This window comes from Taudactylus pleione, unplaced genomic scaffold, assembly GCF_031769625.1.
Source record: "Taudactylus pleione unplaced genomic scaffold, aTauple2 ptg000156l, whole genome shotgun sequence".
Classification (NCBI taxonomy): Eukaryota; Metazoa; Chordata; class Amphibia; order Anura; family Myobatrachidae; genus Taudactylus; species Taudactylus pleione.
The window spans coordinates 12,197,444-12,216,173 of NW_028284558.1; the positions used below are offsets into that span (position 1 = coordinate 12,197,444).

At 45.1% G+C, this 18,730-nt stretch overlaps 1 protein-coding gene across 2 annotated transcripts in view; it reads left to right on the forward strand.

Annotated features, from left to right (window-relative positions):
- The window catches only part of CERS6 (ceramide synthase 6), a 443,580-nt gene that overhangs the window by 267,227 nt on the left and 157,623 nt on the right, over positions 1–18,730 (forward strand). For both annotated transcript variants that reach the window (XM_088474898.1, XM_088474899.1), the window contains exon 5: positions 5,002–5,052. In XM_088474898.1, the coding sequence (XP_088331024.1) occupies positions 5,002–5,052 (51 nt within the window). The remainder of the gene's footprint in view (positions 1–5,001; positions 5,053–18,730) is intronic.

Below are 18,730 nucleotides of genomic sequence, written 5' to 3' on the forward strand. Positions count from 1 at the left end.
TAATGTTTTTACGTTAGTGTTGTCATTGTCATTGTCGGCTATATTTCATGAGTAATTACCTAACAAACTACAGTAACATTTACAGGGGCTCCTCGCTTACTTTCTTCAGTATGTTGCTACACTTAACCTTCCACTAGATCTTACAGCGAGAGGAAATGAAAAGGACATTGCCTCCTAATTAGTAAGACATCTGCTCTAAGTGACTCTATTGCTAAACTTAATTTGTTCTCATATAAATGCTATGTGGATGTGTTTTATATGGAAAAGGCTACAGTATATTATATATAGAATAGTGATGCATTTTATGGGCCTGGTTCTCAGTTGCACACTGCTGCCATAGTCGTGCCTGATATGATATGGTAACGCTAGTATCAGTCCTTCCCCTGGTGTACAAGCATGCGTCTGACTGTGCAAGGGCTGAGATTCCAACGTTGAGCATCTTCAGATGCTGTAATACTGCTTGTTGTGTTTCTATACCATTGGTCGCACCATAGAAACTTGGACCAGCCCTATGTTAGATGCAAAGTTTCCATTTGAGTATGGCCTCCAATGTGAGTGATTAATATTCTGTATACACAACCACTTCAGTGACACTCCCATAACACGCCCATTAGACAGACCATCTCTGTGCATCTAAATACCCATCTCCCAATCACTGTCCAGCGCATTTCCAATACAATTTCTGATACTGTGCATCTCAATTGCAATCGTGCCTCTGTCCGTACACACAGTGTAATGCATATAGCGCCTTAGCAGTTTTATGGGATATTAGCGGATGCACAGTTGCAAAAAATCGCTCACCTCCATGTACATCGGCATTGCGTGTGACACAGAATCAGGCTAATGCACTTATTCCCAGTATGCATATATTCTGCATATATCAGCCAGGCTCGTACTGGGCCATCGGGGATTAGGTGAAATCCCCAGTGGGCCCCAGTGATTTGTTGCCACGCCCTCTATTGTAGGAGGGTGGGGTCTACAGCACCATTTGGTATGGCAGGCTGCAGGTCAGCTGCTTGCCGGGCAGTCATAAAGCTGTGACTGTCCTTGCTGGCAGCTGCACACAGAGGACCAGGGTGCAGTGCAGTCAGCAGTGCACTACTGGGTTATAAATCCCATTAGTCTCTGCAGAGGGGTCAGAGGAGCATGTGCTGAGCTCTGATTGGAGAACCTCATCACATGCTCCTCTGACCTGTGAATATCAGCAGCAGCCTCATGGAGTGAATCATTGAGGCTGCCTGTGACTGCTGCTCTGCCGACTGCTGATGTTTCTGGTGAGTACACTATGGGTATCATGTGTGGGCACTACAGTGTGTTATAATGTGTGGGCACTACAGTGTGGTATAATGTGTGGGCACTACAGTGTGGCAGAATGTGGATGTACTAAAGTGTGGCATAATGTGTGGGCACTACAGTGTGGCATAATGTGTACGGTAGGGTATAATATGGAGGGCACTACAGTGTGATATAATGATATGAGGTTATGGAGTCATTTGACATAAGCTCTGTATAGTTAGTATGTATCCCGTGTTTTGACTCCTAACGCTTTTCTTCGCACCTGATGATTAGAAATGACTCCATAACCTCTGTTTAACTATTTAATTAGTATTGACAGCACTCGAGTAGCTATGCCCTGGCTCCCCACTAAAAATGACAAAGCTTTTGGAACTTATGCTGACTTTAAGTAAAGGGTACTATTATTATGCTTGTCCCAGAGGTGTGCACACTCTATTGTTTGGGTATAGCTCGACCTGCCCCCATGCTGCCGCAGCCCAACTCTTGCCATTTCGTAGCTCCGGCATTTAACTCCATGCCAGTGAAGAGACCATCCTCTTTAGAGATAGCGTGCAACCGTGTCTCTGTATTTTGGGTAGTGGTGGGGCACAGTGGAGTAGCAGTGTTCAGGACGGAGGGAGTCCGTCCCAGACAGGTAATCCAGCAAAGAGTTAGTAGATTTCAGCATCAGTCAATCCAGATCCCCACTTTACGCCTTTCTCCACCTTGTATAGTGGCGGTTTAGACAAAGAATGATCTACATATGTTTGACATATTTATCTTGTCATTTTAGTGATGAACTAAGCGATGCCACCTTGTTTGTGTTCTTTTATACATATTACGTATTTCTTCATTCTTGTTACTACCATGTGTTTTTCTGAGACTATTAATATGGTCTGTTTGTAAGAATATTATTATATTCTCTTTTTAAAATAATAATTTGAAAAGAAACATAAAAAAATACAAAGATAAATGTATTTCCTGTTCCCTATTCCTGTTTAAAACACCTGAGATTGCAAATCACCCCCAGGTGTTAGTGACAACACAGGTGTGAAAAAGGCTTCCATTGGATAAGACTGATTTAAATATGGAGCCAGGGATGTAAAGATCATTCTTTGTCTAAACCCTTTGAGGAAACCGCCACTATACAAGGCAGAGAAACGTGTAAGGTGGGACCTGGAATTGACTGACGCTGAAATCTACTAACTCTTTGCTTGATTACCTGCCTGGGACAGACTCTCTCCCTCCCAAACACTGTGCTACTCCACTGCGCCACACCGCTACCCAAACTACGGAGACACACCGGAACGCTATCTCTAAAGAGGACAGTCTCTTCCCTCTTCACTGGAATGGAGTGGAGTTAAGTGCCGGGAACTACGAAGTGGTAAGAGTTGGTCAAGTTGCACGGGGGCAGGTCGAGATGTACACCAACAATAGAGTGTGCACACCTCTGGGACAAGCATAACAATAGCCTTTACTTAAAGCCAGCATAAGTTCCAATAACGTTGTCATTTTTATATTCCGGATCCAACTTCTAATATTATGTCTGGCAACTTTTAGATACACTTTATATATTATCATAAGCCAAAATTGAATGCGATAGAATTAGTAACATTTTGAAATGAACAATATGAAGCATTACAGATGGAAATATCACCAAAACATGTTTCTGTTGTTAGACAAAGGAAGAGATGGGGGCTGTCTATTCAGAGAGTGACCACATACAGAAGGGCTGCTGCTTTAGTGCATCTGAAGCATTTTGAAGCTTTTGCTTGGATGGGATCCTAAAATAAAGCAGTAAAGTTTTTTCTTTTTTAAGAAAATACCATACAGTATACTGGTGTAGAACATGGACAGATGGGTAGGACACTCATTATACAGTACTTACAGAAATATCTCTGTTCATATGCTGCCAGCATCCTGAACCTCATTTTCACATCTCACTGTTTTAGAATAACATAAAACAAGTTTTTGTTTTGCCTTATTGCATATGTGGTTAATTCTGCTCTCTGGATAGGGTACATTACATGAACACTATGCTAACTGTTTTTATAAATATTTTGAGACTCTTTTACAGTTGATGCCGCACAGGTGTATTGATTTTGAATTGCACAATCTTTATGGTGTGTTTACTGCACAATGACCTTGTAAACAAGTTAGCATGAAGAGTGTATAGTGTGCTCGAGGCATCATTCATCATCCTGATCCACATCATTATCAGCGATATAATATTATCCATTAACATAGACACTCTCACATTAGTGGATCTTTTTTGTAGATTGATTTTAATTGTTACACTTTCAATTTCTAGTTACTTATCTACAATTGTGAATATGGTATACGTTCAGATTGTCGACATTCAGTATGTCAACACCAGAGTGTCGACATGGATGCGAGGTTGGCATAGAACATGTCGACACCCACAATGTCATCAATGACCCAATGTCAAAATGACATAATGTCGACATTGTGAATGATGACGGACACAATGTCAACACCCGACATTTGCCGACTTCAGGATTAGGTTTATTGTGAGGGTTAGGTAAGACCCCTATGGGAAAATGGCATGGGCGACATGCACAATGTTGACATTATGCCAATGATGACATTGTAAATGTTGACATTTGACATGTCGACATTCTGAATGTAGACATTCAGGCTATGTTGTCATTCTGATGTCGACATGCGGAGTATCGATATTCTGTACATCGACTCTTCATAACACACCTATAATATAAATATGTAGCGTATGTACAGTATTTGCCTGCATATGGACCCATTACCCATATAGGCTACGAGCAACAATCAGCTAGAAGACACATCTCGCAGTGCCCCTGGAAGCCGTTCTGGCGGCACCTTGCCGCTGATTGATCTTAACCCTACGCCCTGTTTAATTACAGTACAGTAGCTGAGTGGGAGTGGTATTCAGCAGATCAGTATGATACCGTTGGAGGCTTTAAAGGTCCTGCAGATAGAATAGAGTGAATCACAGACTAGAAACAAGAATTAATGATAACAGTGGAATACCAGGTCTCCAGCTAAATTTAGATTTTATGTTTTTCATGAAGTAATTGTTTAAGTTTTGCTATGAAACATTGCCTTTTCTGGTACATATGAAATCTAGTTGGCAGGCTCACAGTTACTGTACAAATACCTTAAATTATGCAAGTACATAATATATAGAATATATGCTATTATACAGTATGTTAGTAATTAGGAGCTAAACTGACACATTTAAGGCTTAATAGAATAAAGCAATTTTATTCTTTCAGATCTGTATGCGTGACATACAGGAGGAAATGTAATAGATTGCGTTTTTGCAAAATCGCAGACATTCAGTGAGTTTGCTGCCCACAATCTATTACCATTCCCTCAAAAGGAGTACAGCGTGATCTATGCACATACAGTATATAAACTGAGAAATAATAATATAGATTATAAAACACTGGACTCCATGTCATTAACTAATGTTCAGCATAGCAGAAGATTATTTTGAAAGTCTTTACAGTAGTGATCACCCATAGAGAACTTTTTCTTGTGCACGAAGTTGTATTTCTATGGTCAGTTTTTATTGTCTTTCTCTTTTTTTGGAAAAAAATAAACTTTAGTACCTTTGACTGAAAATGTCTATACCATCTGCTGTATAATATATATACATGTGTTATTTATTTATCAAAGTTAGTGGCCTGTAATAACTAATTTGTCATTTTTTTCTTTTATTCCTAGACTCCATGGCTCTGGAACACAAGACAATGCTGGTACAATTATCCTTATCAGGTAATAAACACACTGGGGCTATATGCTCATAGTGCATGATTAGTCAGTAAGGCTTATTTACAAACTGCAAATACAGTAATGGGGACCTGTACTGATTCTTTATGTGCTCATACTGTATGTGCTTATAAAGCGGATTTCATGGTGAGCAAACGCCTACTGGTCCTTGAAATGGAACCCAGAAAATAAGTGTAGAGCTTGCAAAATCCAATCACAACCGGTAGAAAAAGAAAAACATTATAGCTAATACCTTTCAGTGGGCTTGGCGATTTGTTCTAGACATTTGGGCTTTGTACACTCTGGTGTTTGCAATGCATTATTACCACATGTTAAAATGAAAATAAAAACACTGCATTTTTTATGAATTTAAATGTGTTACAAATGTGCTCAATATTTAATTTTTAAACTTGCATCTGCAATAAAAAAAAATTGAAAAAATGTTGTCAACTTGTTCAAGCTAATTATTGACTGCATTTTGTTGCGCTAACATGGCCTGATTCAAAGCCGCTCGCTGCTGGCGAGCGCGCTCTCTGAATCTCTGAATCAGGGCGTGTTTTTTTTTTTTCTCCAGGCCACTCGCAAAGCTGTGGGTGACCACCCACAGCTTGTGCGAGCCGCCTGGAGTCCGTCACGCTTATCGCGACGGGTCTCGGTTCCCGCAAGCCCGAGTGGACTTCCTGCTCTAATAGAGCAAGAAGTCCACTACTGACCGCCCTCAAACACCAGGCGTTCCTTTGGGAACGCCTGCGTTTGCCCAACCACCCCCCCTTCCCGCCTACAAGACGGGGTGAGCTGTCACTCACCATCGGCAGCCGCCCCGTCTTGTAGCGAGCCCCACAGCGACTGAAGCTCAGTCGCTCGTCAGGGCTTGCGCATGCGCACGCCGGACGCTGCGCATGATCAGACCATAAACATCAAGCCGCTTGCGAGCGCAGTGCGCTTGCGAGCGGCTCTGAATGAGGCCCACAGTGCATTCCCATTAAGATAATGTGCAAATTGATTCACATTAGACGCACTGAATGGAAAGGGAAACTGTTCAGAAGTACAAACTATATACTGTGCCGCTGACACCTTTCAAGATGATGCTCCTAAAGTTATTTTCCTGTGATAAGTTTGTTTTATTTGTTAAGATAGCAGACAACTTACAAAAATGGTATGTACCCAGCGACGGCACAACACAATGGAATGATATACAGTGCATCCGGGAAAGTATTCACAGTGCTTCACTTTTTCTACATTTTGTTATGTTACAGCCTTATTCCAAAATTGAATAAATTAATTTTTGTCCTCAAAATTGTACACACAATACCCCATAATGACAACGTGTAAAGTTTTTTAGACATTTTTGCAAATTCTATTAAAAAAAAAACAAATTAAGAAATCACATGTACATAAGTATTCACAGCCTTTGCCGAAGTTCAAAATTGAGCTCAGGTGCATCCTGTTTCCACTGATCATCCTTGAGATGTTCCTACAGCTTAATTGGAGTCTACATGTGGTAAATTCAGTTGTTTGGACATGATTTTGAAAGGCATACACCTATATATATAAGGTCCCACACTTGACAGTGCATGTCAGAGCACAAACCAAGCATGATGTCCAAGGAATTGTCTGTAGACTTCCGATACAGGATTGTCTCGAGGCACAAATCTGGGGAAGGGTACAGAAAAATATCTGCTGCTTTGAAGGTCCCATTTAGCGCAGTGGCCTCCATCATCTGTAAATGGAAGAAGTATGGAACCACCAGGACTCATTCTAGAGTTGGCAGGCCGTCTAAACTGAGCAATCATCGGAGAAGGGCCCTAGTCAGGGAGGTGACCAAGAACCCGATGGTCACTCTGTCAGAGTTACAGCTTTCCTCTGTGGAGAGAGGAGAACCTTCCAGAAGGACAACCATCTCTGCAGCAATCCACCAATCAGGCCTGTATGGTAGAGTGGCCAGATGGAAGCCACTCCTTAGCAAAAAGCACATGGCAGTCTGCCTGGAGTTTGCCAAAATGCACCTGAAGGACTTTCTGGCCTGATGAAACAAAGATTGAACTATTTGGCGTGAATGCCAGGCGTTATGTTTGGAGCAAACCAGGCACCGCTCATCACCAGGCCAATAACATCCCTACAGTGAAGCATGGTGGTGGCAGCATCATGCTGTGGGGATGTTTTTCAGCAGCAGGAACTGGGAGACTAGTCAGGATAGAGGGATAGATGAATGCAGCAATTTACAGAGACATCCTGGATGAAAACCTGCTCCAGAGCGCTCTTGACCTCAGACTGGGGCGTTGGTTCATCTATCAGCAGGACAACGACCCTAAGCACACAGCCAAGATATCAATGTAGTGGCTTCAGAACAACTCTGTGAATATCCTTGAGTGGCCCAGCCAGAGCCCAGACTTGAATCCAATTGAACATCTCTGGAGAGATCTGAAAATGGCTGTGCACCCACGCTTCCCATCCAACCTGATTGAGCTTGAGAGGTGCTGCAGAGAGGAATGGGCGAAACTGCCCAAAGATAGGTGTGCCAAGCCTGTGGCATCATATTCAAAAAGACTTGAGGCTGTAATTGCTGCCTAAGGTGCATCAACAAAGTATTGAGCAAAGGCTGTGAATACTTATGTACGTGTGATTTCTTCGTTTTTTTTTTTAAATTAAATTAGCAAAAATCTTAAAAAAACTTTTTCCACATTGTCATTATGGGGTGTTGCGTGTAGGATTTTGAGGACAAAAATGAATTTATTAAATTTTGGAATAAGGCTGTAACATAACAAAATGTGGAAAAAGTGAAGTGTTGTGAATACTTTCCGGATGCACTGTATCCCGTGGCCCTACACACTACACGATCTGTTGTACGACCACGCAATACTGTATATTCTTCCATGCTGCATTTAACAGCATAATGCCGTTCGTTGCCATATTTTAGCACAGCAGCCGCACCAAGCGTCTTTTTCGCTCAAAATTAGCTTTTTTTTTTTCGCAACTTTAAAACAACTGGAAGTGACAAAACTACTCTGCTGGAATATAATGGTCCATTTTATGTGCTACCTTTGTACATCTGTGTGTAAATGAGTCTGAATCTGTGTACAAAGCGCCGCTATGCAGCGGCCGCGGCTTTTTCTCACGCCAAGTGTAGTAAAAGATGCAGCTTAGCGACTCTGGTATACTGTGAGCGGCTTTTCTCGCTTCTGCGATGCGAATAAGACATAAAATGTAAAGAAAGAGATGGAACGCTCCACATCTCTGAGCGACTCAGTCACGTTTTTGCACAGCCGATTGCATCATGACACCGGGGAAGTGGACAACATATGTGCAGGTGGTCTATTCCTCTGGAGTCCAAGAGAATTATCCAAATTCAGGGAGACTCCTGTACTTTACTGGTGCATAGGCAAACACAGATACAGTATGTCCTTGCTCATCCAGCCTCAATACGCCATGCCACATGTTATACCTGGCGTGAGTGAGCCGTCAGGTCACGTGTAACTGACTATGGTGCTCCAGGAGACTGTGCGGATTCATTTGATATGAGGCACTTGTATATCTGTGTGTGACTGAGACTGTAAACAGAACTTGGCGTGGAAAAAAGCTGCGGCCGCTGCATAGTAGCAATTTGCATGCTGATTGAGAGACTAAGGGCCTCATTTATCAATGAGTTTTATCATTCACAATGAGTGATAACATTTGTTGCGTAACATTTGTTGCTCCAGCCAATCAGCTCTCAACTGTCATTTTTCAAATATATGACAGTTAGGAGCTGATTGGCTGGAGCACCATTATCATATGCAATGAGTTTGATCTCTCATTGTGAATGATAAAACTCGTTAATAAACGAGGCCCTAATTCGCACACAGATATATAAGTGTTGCATATCAAATTAATCAGAACAGTGTACTGGTGCTTCCTAGTCGCATCACATTGCCACTTAATTGCATATTCGGCAAAAATGAGGCAAATAAGAAGCCCAGCGCTAGCAGAGTCTCACGGAACCAGGTGCGCGAAGAGGGACTGTTAGACGCAACTGCAGCAAAGATGGGCGAGGACACATTTTGGGCGATTTAGTATATGTGGAAAATTATAGTGGAGCAGAAAATCTTTTTGAACATTTTATAAAAAAAAAATTCATAAAAGAACTTTTCCTAACATTTTCTTTTTTAAGTTACCGTTTCTCAGTTATTTTCCTCTGTTGATATAATACGCAGGGGTTAGCGGTTGCAGTGTCACCCAGTGGGACCTGTGTTTGAACAGCAATATAACCCAGTATGCTTCACAAAATCACATTGCAAAACTAGCGCTGGCTTAATATTTGACAAGAATATGAACAGACAACATGAAGGCTTTTTTTTTAGACCCTGGAGCATCACATCTGTTACTGAATGTTAAAAAGATATTTGGAAAACGCTGATCTTTGCAGAGGCCATTTTCTTTTTTTGGGGGGGCACAGCTGTTTCATCCCAATGCGGGACTTGTTTAGCTATACTGTAGCTTCTGCAAAAATAAGATGCTTTACTGTACAAATAGTCACATTGTTTTATATGATCATTACCAGAGAAAAAAAATCTTTTCTAAAAGTGTTTCCATGGTAAACTTGAGGTCTGGCCAAAAATAATACATATGCATATTCACAGCTTCATGTCTATAGCTACTATGATACAGTGTATTGTAAATGTAAAGCGTGCTGACAGTTGTGTGAGGAAGTCATGGACACTGAAATTTGTTTCTATACATAATAATAATATAAAAGAAGAGCACATTTTTTTAAACTATTCACAAAAATATTATAATATATTATATGTAATGTAATATATGTCATTCCCTTATATTAAGGCTGAATTGAAAAAAACTGATTTCTCCATAGAGAATTCCAGAGGAGGGCATGGTGTTTAAGGGGCTACACCTCAAAAGCTATTGGAGGTAATGAAATTTGGCACGGGTGGGTAGAACTGTCGCTCGGTGCTGCATGCCAAATTTCAGGGCATAACCATAAAAAAATGAGGATTTGGGAGTAATCTAAAGTCCAGTTTTTTTCTGAAGCTCTCAATTAGGACAACTCTCAATTAGGACCACTTTTCTGCTTTTCTCTATGGGGGATTTTGGGGAAGGCATAACTCAGGGTAGGGAACAAATATAGACTTGGAGTTTGTTTTATTAGGTAGCTATTGTTCCAGGGTAGGGCCTTTTGGGGTTCAGTTAATTGAGAAATGTACACTTTTTAAGCTATTACCTCACAAATCTGCCATATAGAGATAAGAAGTTTCAATTCCTTGCGCTGCCTCAGTAGGAGCCTTCAGCAGGTGTACTCACTGTGGCTTCACTTGGGTGCACCAAGATGACTGTCCTCAGCAGGCGGTAGCCGGGGCTAGGACCAGGGGGAAGGAAGCCGGCGTATGCTGTGGCTGGGACCCAGGGGCAGGTAGCGGGCATTACCTGTGGCTGAGACTTGGGGGAGAAAGCAGGCGGTGGTTGCGGCAGTGTGGGCATTAGCGGCCTAGGCGGGGCGAGCGATGGGTAGTAGGACTCAGGGGAGGTAGCTGGCATCAGTGGCAGATGCAGGCTTGTGAATTCTGCATTTGTGTGTAAACATTTTTTTACGTGTATAAAAAAAAACTGCGTGGCCCCCACCCCAAAAGAGTAACCAGCACCGGGGTTTTAGTGACCCAGCACTGGTTGTGCAAAATATGGAGGACAAATGATGTAGGGGTCCCCCGTATTATGCACAACCAGCACCAGGCTAATCAGAACCAGTCCTCATTGCCAAAATACGGGGGACAAATGACGTAGGGGTTCCCGGTATTATGCACAACCAGCACCTGTCTAATAAGTACCAGTCCTCGTTGCCGAAATACAGGGGAAAAATGACATAGGCGTCCCACGTATTCAGCACAACCATCACTGGGCTCTAAGACAGTCCTGGTTCTGGAAATGCAGGGGGAGAAAATGAGTAGGGTTTCCCTGTATTTTCCAGAACCAGCACCAGACTTTTTCTAGCAGGGGGTCTGATGCCACAGCCAGGAGAGCCCTTCCACTGGGCCCCCCAGCTTAAGCATCAACCCTGACCTCTAGGCAGCCAAGGCCATTGATCCCTGGGGAGCTGGGGGCCCCCCAATAAAGGAGTCCTTCTCTCCAGGGCACCGCAGGCCTAGGCTTATAGACTGGCTGATAACCCCCGCTGCTGCCACTGCCCCACACACCTGCAGGCTGCCCCCGCAGCCGACTCTCCACCTCTTGTGTGCTGTCTGCTTCTCTACCCGTGCTAGTGTACCTATTTGTTATCCTTCTGCCCTGTAGGAGGCCTGGTTTTCTCGTCAAAACCCTGATGGTTAATAAGTTATAAAAAAGCAATGAAATTCCATAGACAAAAAAACTAAAAATAGCAAGGAAATTTCTGATCATTAATGCTTACGCCTACATATATGGTATGCCATCACACCCTGTGGTTAACTGCAGATTCAGCACTGTCACAGAGTGAGATTGCTGTCACTCACAAAATGGCGGAACTGCTAATTCACAGAATTGTGTGCTCATTGGAATACACACATGCAGTCTATACAACTGAGGTCTGAGCAGAAGATAGAGCTGCACAGATGGGATAAGAATGGAGTGGATGGGGGAAGAGACAGAGCAGTGTGGATGGGGACATATAGGCATAGAGAGGGGGGGACATTAAGCAGCACTGATGGGAAGGAGCCAAAGTGATGGGTGGAAAACAGTGGTGCAGATGGAGGGGACAAAGTGATGCAGATGTGTGGAAAACAGTGGTTATGATGCAGGGGAGACAGAGTGGTACGCTTTGGGAGAACAGAGCGATGATGATGAAGGTACAGAGTGACATGGTTGCGGGAAGACAGAGCAGCGCAGATGGGTAAAGACAAATTGGTACGGATGATGGAATACAGACTAGCACAATGGGAGAACACACATCAGTAGAGATTGGGAAAGACCGTTTGGTGCAGATAGAGGGGAAGACAGATTACCATGGTTGGGAGGGGGGGGGGCAGAGTGGTGCAGATGAAGGAAGAATGAGTAGCACAGATGAGGGGAAGACAGAGTGGTGTGACTTGGAGGAAGGTGGTGGAGCAGATGTAAGGAAAAAGAGTGGCATGGATGCAGGAAGACAGGGTGGCGCAGATGGGGAAAGACAGATTGGTGGGGATGAGGGATTAAAGAACTAGCACAGTTAGGAGACCACACAGCTGTAGGAATTGGGGAAGTCATAGCAGCATGGAGGTGAAGATAGTGTACATGCAGAGTATGATAGTTTTAGAAATTAGGGAGCTGAATGTGTATTCTGAAGGAGATGGATGTATTGAAAGAGAAGGATGTTGGATTATTGTGGGATTATTGTGGTGACTGAATGGGAATATTGTGGGCACTGAATGAGATGTGTGTGCCACATAACTGCTCAGACCTCAGTTGCATAGACTGCATGTGTGTATTCCAATGAGCACACAATTTTGTGAATTAGCAGCTCCACCATTTTGTGAGTGACTGCAATCTCACTCTGTGAGAGTGCTGAATCTGCAGTTAACCACAGGGTGTGATGGCATCTGTATTGCGCAAGGAACACGTCCATTAAGGCATCAGCCTTAATGGGACATGTGAAGCAGTAAGGTTTTTTGTCTATGGAGTATATATATATATATAATATATATATATATATATATATATATATATATATATATTTAATGTGTATATACTGTATATATATATATATATATATATATATATGTTTTTAATTTATAAAGTGGTGACATGTACAGCTGTACATTGAGGGGATCGCAGCAAATTATTACATTCAAATATATGAAACAGCAGGTAAAGGTTACTCTACCCAAATTAACTTACACTTCATGCATAAGGTCAGGTCCATCACATACTTTAAAATTTTCCTCTCCAGGAGAGGCCCAGAAATGAGATGCAGCAGACCGATTCAGGGGGTGGGACCGGGGTCTCATTTAATCTATCGTGTCATATCTATTTTATGTGTGTGATTTTGCCTAGAGTTTTCTTGATCTATAAAGAGAATGGAACCATTGTTTCTGTGTAAGGACCATCCACTTGAGGGCTAGCTTGTGTTAGGACTCTGTTTTGCTGTGTTTCCTGGTAGTATGTTTCCCTGCCACCAGGGGTCACTAGGGCTCCTGCTATGTGAGCTGCAGCACTAGTCCTTATCAGAGGTGCTGCTTTTCGGACTCTGTTCTGTTCCAGGTGTCAGGTAATTGCTGATGTCATTACCAGCATGAACCACATCTGACAGCTGCTTATATAGTTTGTCTGATCCCAGCACTCATTGTTGGTCACAAATGTTGTGTGCAGGGCTGCCATCAGAAATTGTGGGACCCAGGACTGATAAAATCAGCAGCCACTCCCCCTCCGCCGCTTCCTTATTCCTTCAAGCCCTCTTATGTGTCAAGTCAGCTCCCCTTATGTGTCAAGCCAGCCCCCCTTCTGTGTGTTTAACCCCCCCCATTTCACAGGCAGAGCACAGTCAGCCTCGTACAGCGCATGCCGCCCAGTGCTGTCTCCTCTGCTGAGTCCAGGGCATTGACACGTCTATGCATACGCAGTCATGTTGCTGGACGGAACTGGCCTGTTAGAGCCACGGCGGGCCCTAGTGCCCGCCGGCTCATTCTAATCGTCCGGAGACAGCAGCAGTGCTGCTGCTCTCCGTAAAAAAAATGTCAAACTATACGGGTACGAGCGGCCTGTAGGTAGGACTGGGCCCCCCCTTTCTGCCAAGTGTCTGGGCCCCGGGACTCCAGTCCCAACAGTCCCCCCCCCCTGATGGCGGCCCTGGTTATGTGTAATGTTTCCTGTTTGTTTCAGAATCTACCTGTAATTTTGTCTGCAAGACCTTTGTATTCCTGTTCCTGTTTGCGATTCTGTGCCTGCCAAGCTAAAGGAACTTCTGCCCTTCAGGTTTCCAACTGTCTGTAATGCTTCTGCATTTCTTAAATGTTGCTGGACGTGTTCTATGTGCTGGACTTGTGTTCCTGTGAACTTCGGTAATCTGCCCTGCCAAGTTTGTTTGCATTATCAAGTATATCTGCCGTGCCAGGAATATCTGCATTGTTAAATGAATCTGCATCTCAAGTGTTTATCTGCATTACCTAGCTTGTCTGCATATCAAACTTATCTGCACTCCCCTGCTAGTGTATTTTCCCCTCAATAAACCTCATTCTGAATTCACTACTACATTCAGTGACTTGTGGTTCAAACTGCACACAGGGGGTTCATAACAGCTTGCTGCCATAGTACTGACTTAACCAGTTCTGATGAATGTGAGGAGCTAGGGTTACACTGGAGGGATTCAATGACAAAGAAATTTTTACAGTATTTATTTTATGAATTAAGTGACTCTGGGATCTTTGAACTGGCCAGATTGGGTTGTGGTCATTAATATGTGCCCCACTACACAGCTGTTGGTTGCATGCAGTGAAGAATCTTTTGAAGCATATGATCTGATGGTAAAGGGTTTGTGGACATGGAAGCTATGAGGGAAAATACCTCTTATTGCATAAGCATGAATTTAAGCAGTGGCAGATTTTACATAATGCTGCAGTCCCCTCCCCCCACCCCCTAGTAAAATCGGTCAATACCAGTGAAACTTCCCTGGCACAGGCAGTGGCTTCCTATTACTAGCGCTATCTGCTAATCGCAGGCAGACATTACCATGGGCGGTGTTTTCTCCCTCTGGGACTGCCAGTGTGGACCACAATTAGCAGAGAGAGCGGTTCCAGTGGGTTGGCACTCCTCTGCCTTTTAGTCAGTCCTACCCAGCTTCTAGGGACCGCAGCCTATGCAGTCCCTAGAAGCCAGTGTTTTGTGCTCCTGCACCGGTTGCGGGCCATGCCACATGCATTCCGCATGCACAGTGCACCTGGCAGGAGCCGAAAGGAAAACAGGAGCCGGCCACTGACAGGACCGCTGTACGGGCAGCCCCTCTGACATAAAATGGTAGGAGCCACCTCTGAATTTAAGGTATGTCCAAAACATCAGGAGAATGTTGCCTTTTTCTCTGCATTGGCCCTGGCTTAGCTTTGGAGTAGTTTGAAGCATTTGGTGAAGTTTATCAGGAACGAGTTATAGGTGGTGAATGAATTTGTAGAATATTTCTGTATTGTTAGTGCATCTCAACATCAAGTACACATAGGAAAATATAGGACCATTCTTCCAATGAGAGGATTTCCTGTTCCCAGCTCTTAACTTCTAGAAAAGATATATGCCCACACTCCATATTACACATGGTACCAAAATGAATGTACTGTATATATAAGTCAAATGTTCTGACTGACTGTCTGACTCATCAACGCCCAGCCCAAATCCCTGGACCTAGAAACATGAAAATCGGGGAGAATATTCCTTCCATGACGTAGGTACCCACTGAGAAGGGATTTTTCGAAATTCGACTCCTAAGGTGGTGAAAAGGACTAAAATGTTTCGTCCCCTGTGCAATGACCTAACTGACTGACTCATTGTGGCTGCAGCCGAGTTCATATTCAAACACCAACTGTCATCCCAAGTGCCTATGTGAGGGAAGGGAATGTACTACAGAGGTGAGAGAGGAAAATATGTTCCAATAGCAGTGAGAGGGGACTGTGTTACTATAGAGGTGAGGGAAGGGAATGTGTTACTACACAAGTATGGGAGGGGCATGTCTTACTACACAGATGAAGGAGGGGAATGTCAAATGTGTTACTATGAGGTGAGGGAAGGAAATGTGTTACAACATGGGTGTGGGAGGGGAATGTTACTACAAGGGTGAGGGGGGCAATGTGTTACTCCAGAGGTGAGGGAGGGGAATAAGTTACTACAGGTGTGAGTGAGGGTAATATATTACTACAGGTGTGAGGTAGGGGTTGTATTTCTACACAGGCAAAGAAGGGGAATGTCGAATGTGTTACAACACAGGCGAGGGAGGGAAATGTGTTACTCCAGAGGTAAGGGAGGGGAATAAGTTACTACAGAGGTGAGGGAGTAAAATGTGTTAGTAGCACACAGGTGAGGGAGGGTATTGTCTTACTTTAGCAGTGAGGGAGGGGATGCATTACTATAGAGGTGAAGGATTAATGTGTTACTGGAGTGGTGAAATGGAAACAGTAAATATCTAAGGTCTACCCAAGTGAAACCGGGTACATCTACTAGTGCCCAGGGCTGCCATGAGAGATTGTGGGGCCCGGGACTGTCAAAATAGATAGGGCCCCCCCGTTGGGATGGGGGGGCAGTTTGTCAGAGATGAGCGTTGCTGTGGATGTGAGTGGAGCTATAGCAGAGGTGTGGCATTGGTGTGTAAACCAGTTTAAAAAATATATAAAAGTTTGGGCTGTGGGTGTTTTATCATGTTAATCTATAATATAGAGGTGAGAGTGAGAGTGTGGGGTGAGGGTGTGAAAACAAGGCAAAAGTGGGAGAGCAAGGTGAGGGTGAGAGAGCAGGTGAGAGTGGGAGAGCAGGGGGAGGGTGGGAGAGCAGGTGAGGGTGGGAGAGTGGGTAAAAGTGGGAGAGCAAGGTGAGGGTGAGAGAGCAGGTGAGGGTGGGAGAGCAAGGTGAGGGTGGGAGAGCAGAAGGAGGGTGGGGGAGAGGGTAAAAGTGGGAGAGCAGGAGGAGGGTGGGAGAGAGGGTAAAAGTGGGGCAGCAGGGTCAGGGTGGGAGAGTAGGGTGAGGGTGGGACAGAGGGTAAAAGTGGGAGAACAGGGTGAGGGTGGGAGAGCAGGGGGAGGGTGGGAGAGAGGGTAAAAGTGGGAGAGCAGGGTAAAAGTGGCAGAGAGGGTAAAAGTGGGAGAGCAGGGTGAGGGTGGGAGAGCAGGGTAAAAGTGGGATAGCAGGGTGAGGGTGGGAGAGCTGGGTGAGGGTGGGAGAGCAGGGTAAAAGTGACAGAGAGGGTGAGGGTGGGAGAGCAGGGCGAGGGTGGGAGAGCAGAGTGAGGGTGGGAGAGCAGGGTGAGGGTGGGACAGAGGGTAAAAGTGGGAGAACAGGGGGAGGGTGGGAGAGAGGGTAAAAGTGGGAGAGCAGGGTGAGTGTGGGAGAGCAGGGTGAGGGTGGGAGAGCAGGGTAAAAGTGGGAGAGTAGGGTGAGGGTGGGAGAGCAGGGTAAAAGTGGGAGAGTAAAAGTGGCAGAGGGTAAAAGTGGGAGAGCAGGGAGGGTGGGAGAGCAGGGTAAAAGTGGGAGAGCAGGGTAAAAGTGGCAGAGCAGGGTGAGGGTGGGAGAGCAGGGTAAAAGTGGGAGAGCAGGGTAAAAGTGGCAGAGGGTAAAAGTGGGAGAGCAGGGGGAGGGTGGAAGATCAGGGTAAAAGTGGGATAGCAGGGTGAGGGTGGGAGAGCAGGGTAAAAGTGGCAGAGAGGGTAAAAGTGGGAGAGCAGGGTGAGGGTGCGAGAGCAGGGTAAAAGTGGCAGAGAGGGTAAAAGTGGGAGAACAAGGTGAGGGTGGGAGAGCAGGGTAAAAGTGACAGAGAGGGTAAAAGTGGGAGAGCAGAGTAAAAGTGACAGGGTAAAAGTGGGAGAGCAGGGTAAAAGTGGCAGAGAGGGTAAAAGTGGGAGAGCAGGGTGAGGGTGGGAGAGCAGGGTAAAAGTGGGAGAGCAGGGTGAGGGTGGGAGAGCAGGGTAAAAGTGGGAGAGCAGGGTAAAAGTGGCAGAGAGGGTAAAAGTGGGAGAGCAGGGTGAGGGTGGGAGAGCAGGGTAAAAGTGGGAGAGCAGGTGGAGGGTGGGAGAGAGTGTACAAGTGGGAGAGCATGGTGAGGGTGGGAAAGCAGGAGTCTCTGTACCTGGATGGGTAGTGGGATCCCCTGCAGCCTCTCCTGCCCCTCTGAGCACTTCCTCCTTACAGCGGCTGTAGCAAATAGGTTCTCCCCTCGCCGCTGCTGCTCCCTCCCCCGCTGCTGCTGCTCCTCCGGCTGCTTTCCTCCTGGCCCAGCCTCTCCCCGCTGGCTGCCGCTCATGATCTCACCCGCACAGAGTCATGGTCCAGGGACTGAAAGGCATTGGCATTTTAAATTTGGTGCCGCCCGCGAGTTAGTTGGAACTCGTGAACCGGCAGCCAATCAGGAGTCGCCGCGGTGGCTGCTCCTAATTGGCTGCCGGTCCACGAGCTACGATTGGCTCGTGGCCGGCGCCGCTTTCAAAATGCCCCCGGAGCTTATCTACACCGCTGCCGGCCAGGCCCCCTTTCTGTACGGGCCCGGCATTCCCCCCCTGATGGGGGCCCTGCTAGTGTCATACAGTTTATTAATACAAAATAGAAAGACAATTGTTGACAGTGCTTGTTACCACCACTGAAAGTCTATGTATCTAGTAAATTAATGCATGAAGAATTTGTTAATTTGTTTAATTAAAATATTAAGCAGTTCCTCATTTTCTGCATATTCCTATACTAATGGCTCTATTCAGTAATAGAGACAATGGCCCTCATTCAGAGCTGTACGCTCTGAGCAGAGCGCACGCTCTGAATGAGGGCCGCCCTCCATAAAAATGGAGCGTCCTCCTGGACGCTCGTATAGCTGTGGGTCACCACCCACAGCCTATACGAGTGTGCAGTTTGATGGTCGCGATGGTCGTGACCATCGCGACCATAGAAACTGCGAGCCGGAGCCTGCGGTTGAGGTTTTCAACCGCAAGCCCCGGAGTGATTTTGGCTCTATCAGAGCCAAAATCACTCCCACTGACATCACTAGTGATGTCAGTGGGCCGGCTTCTGACGGGAG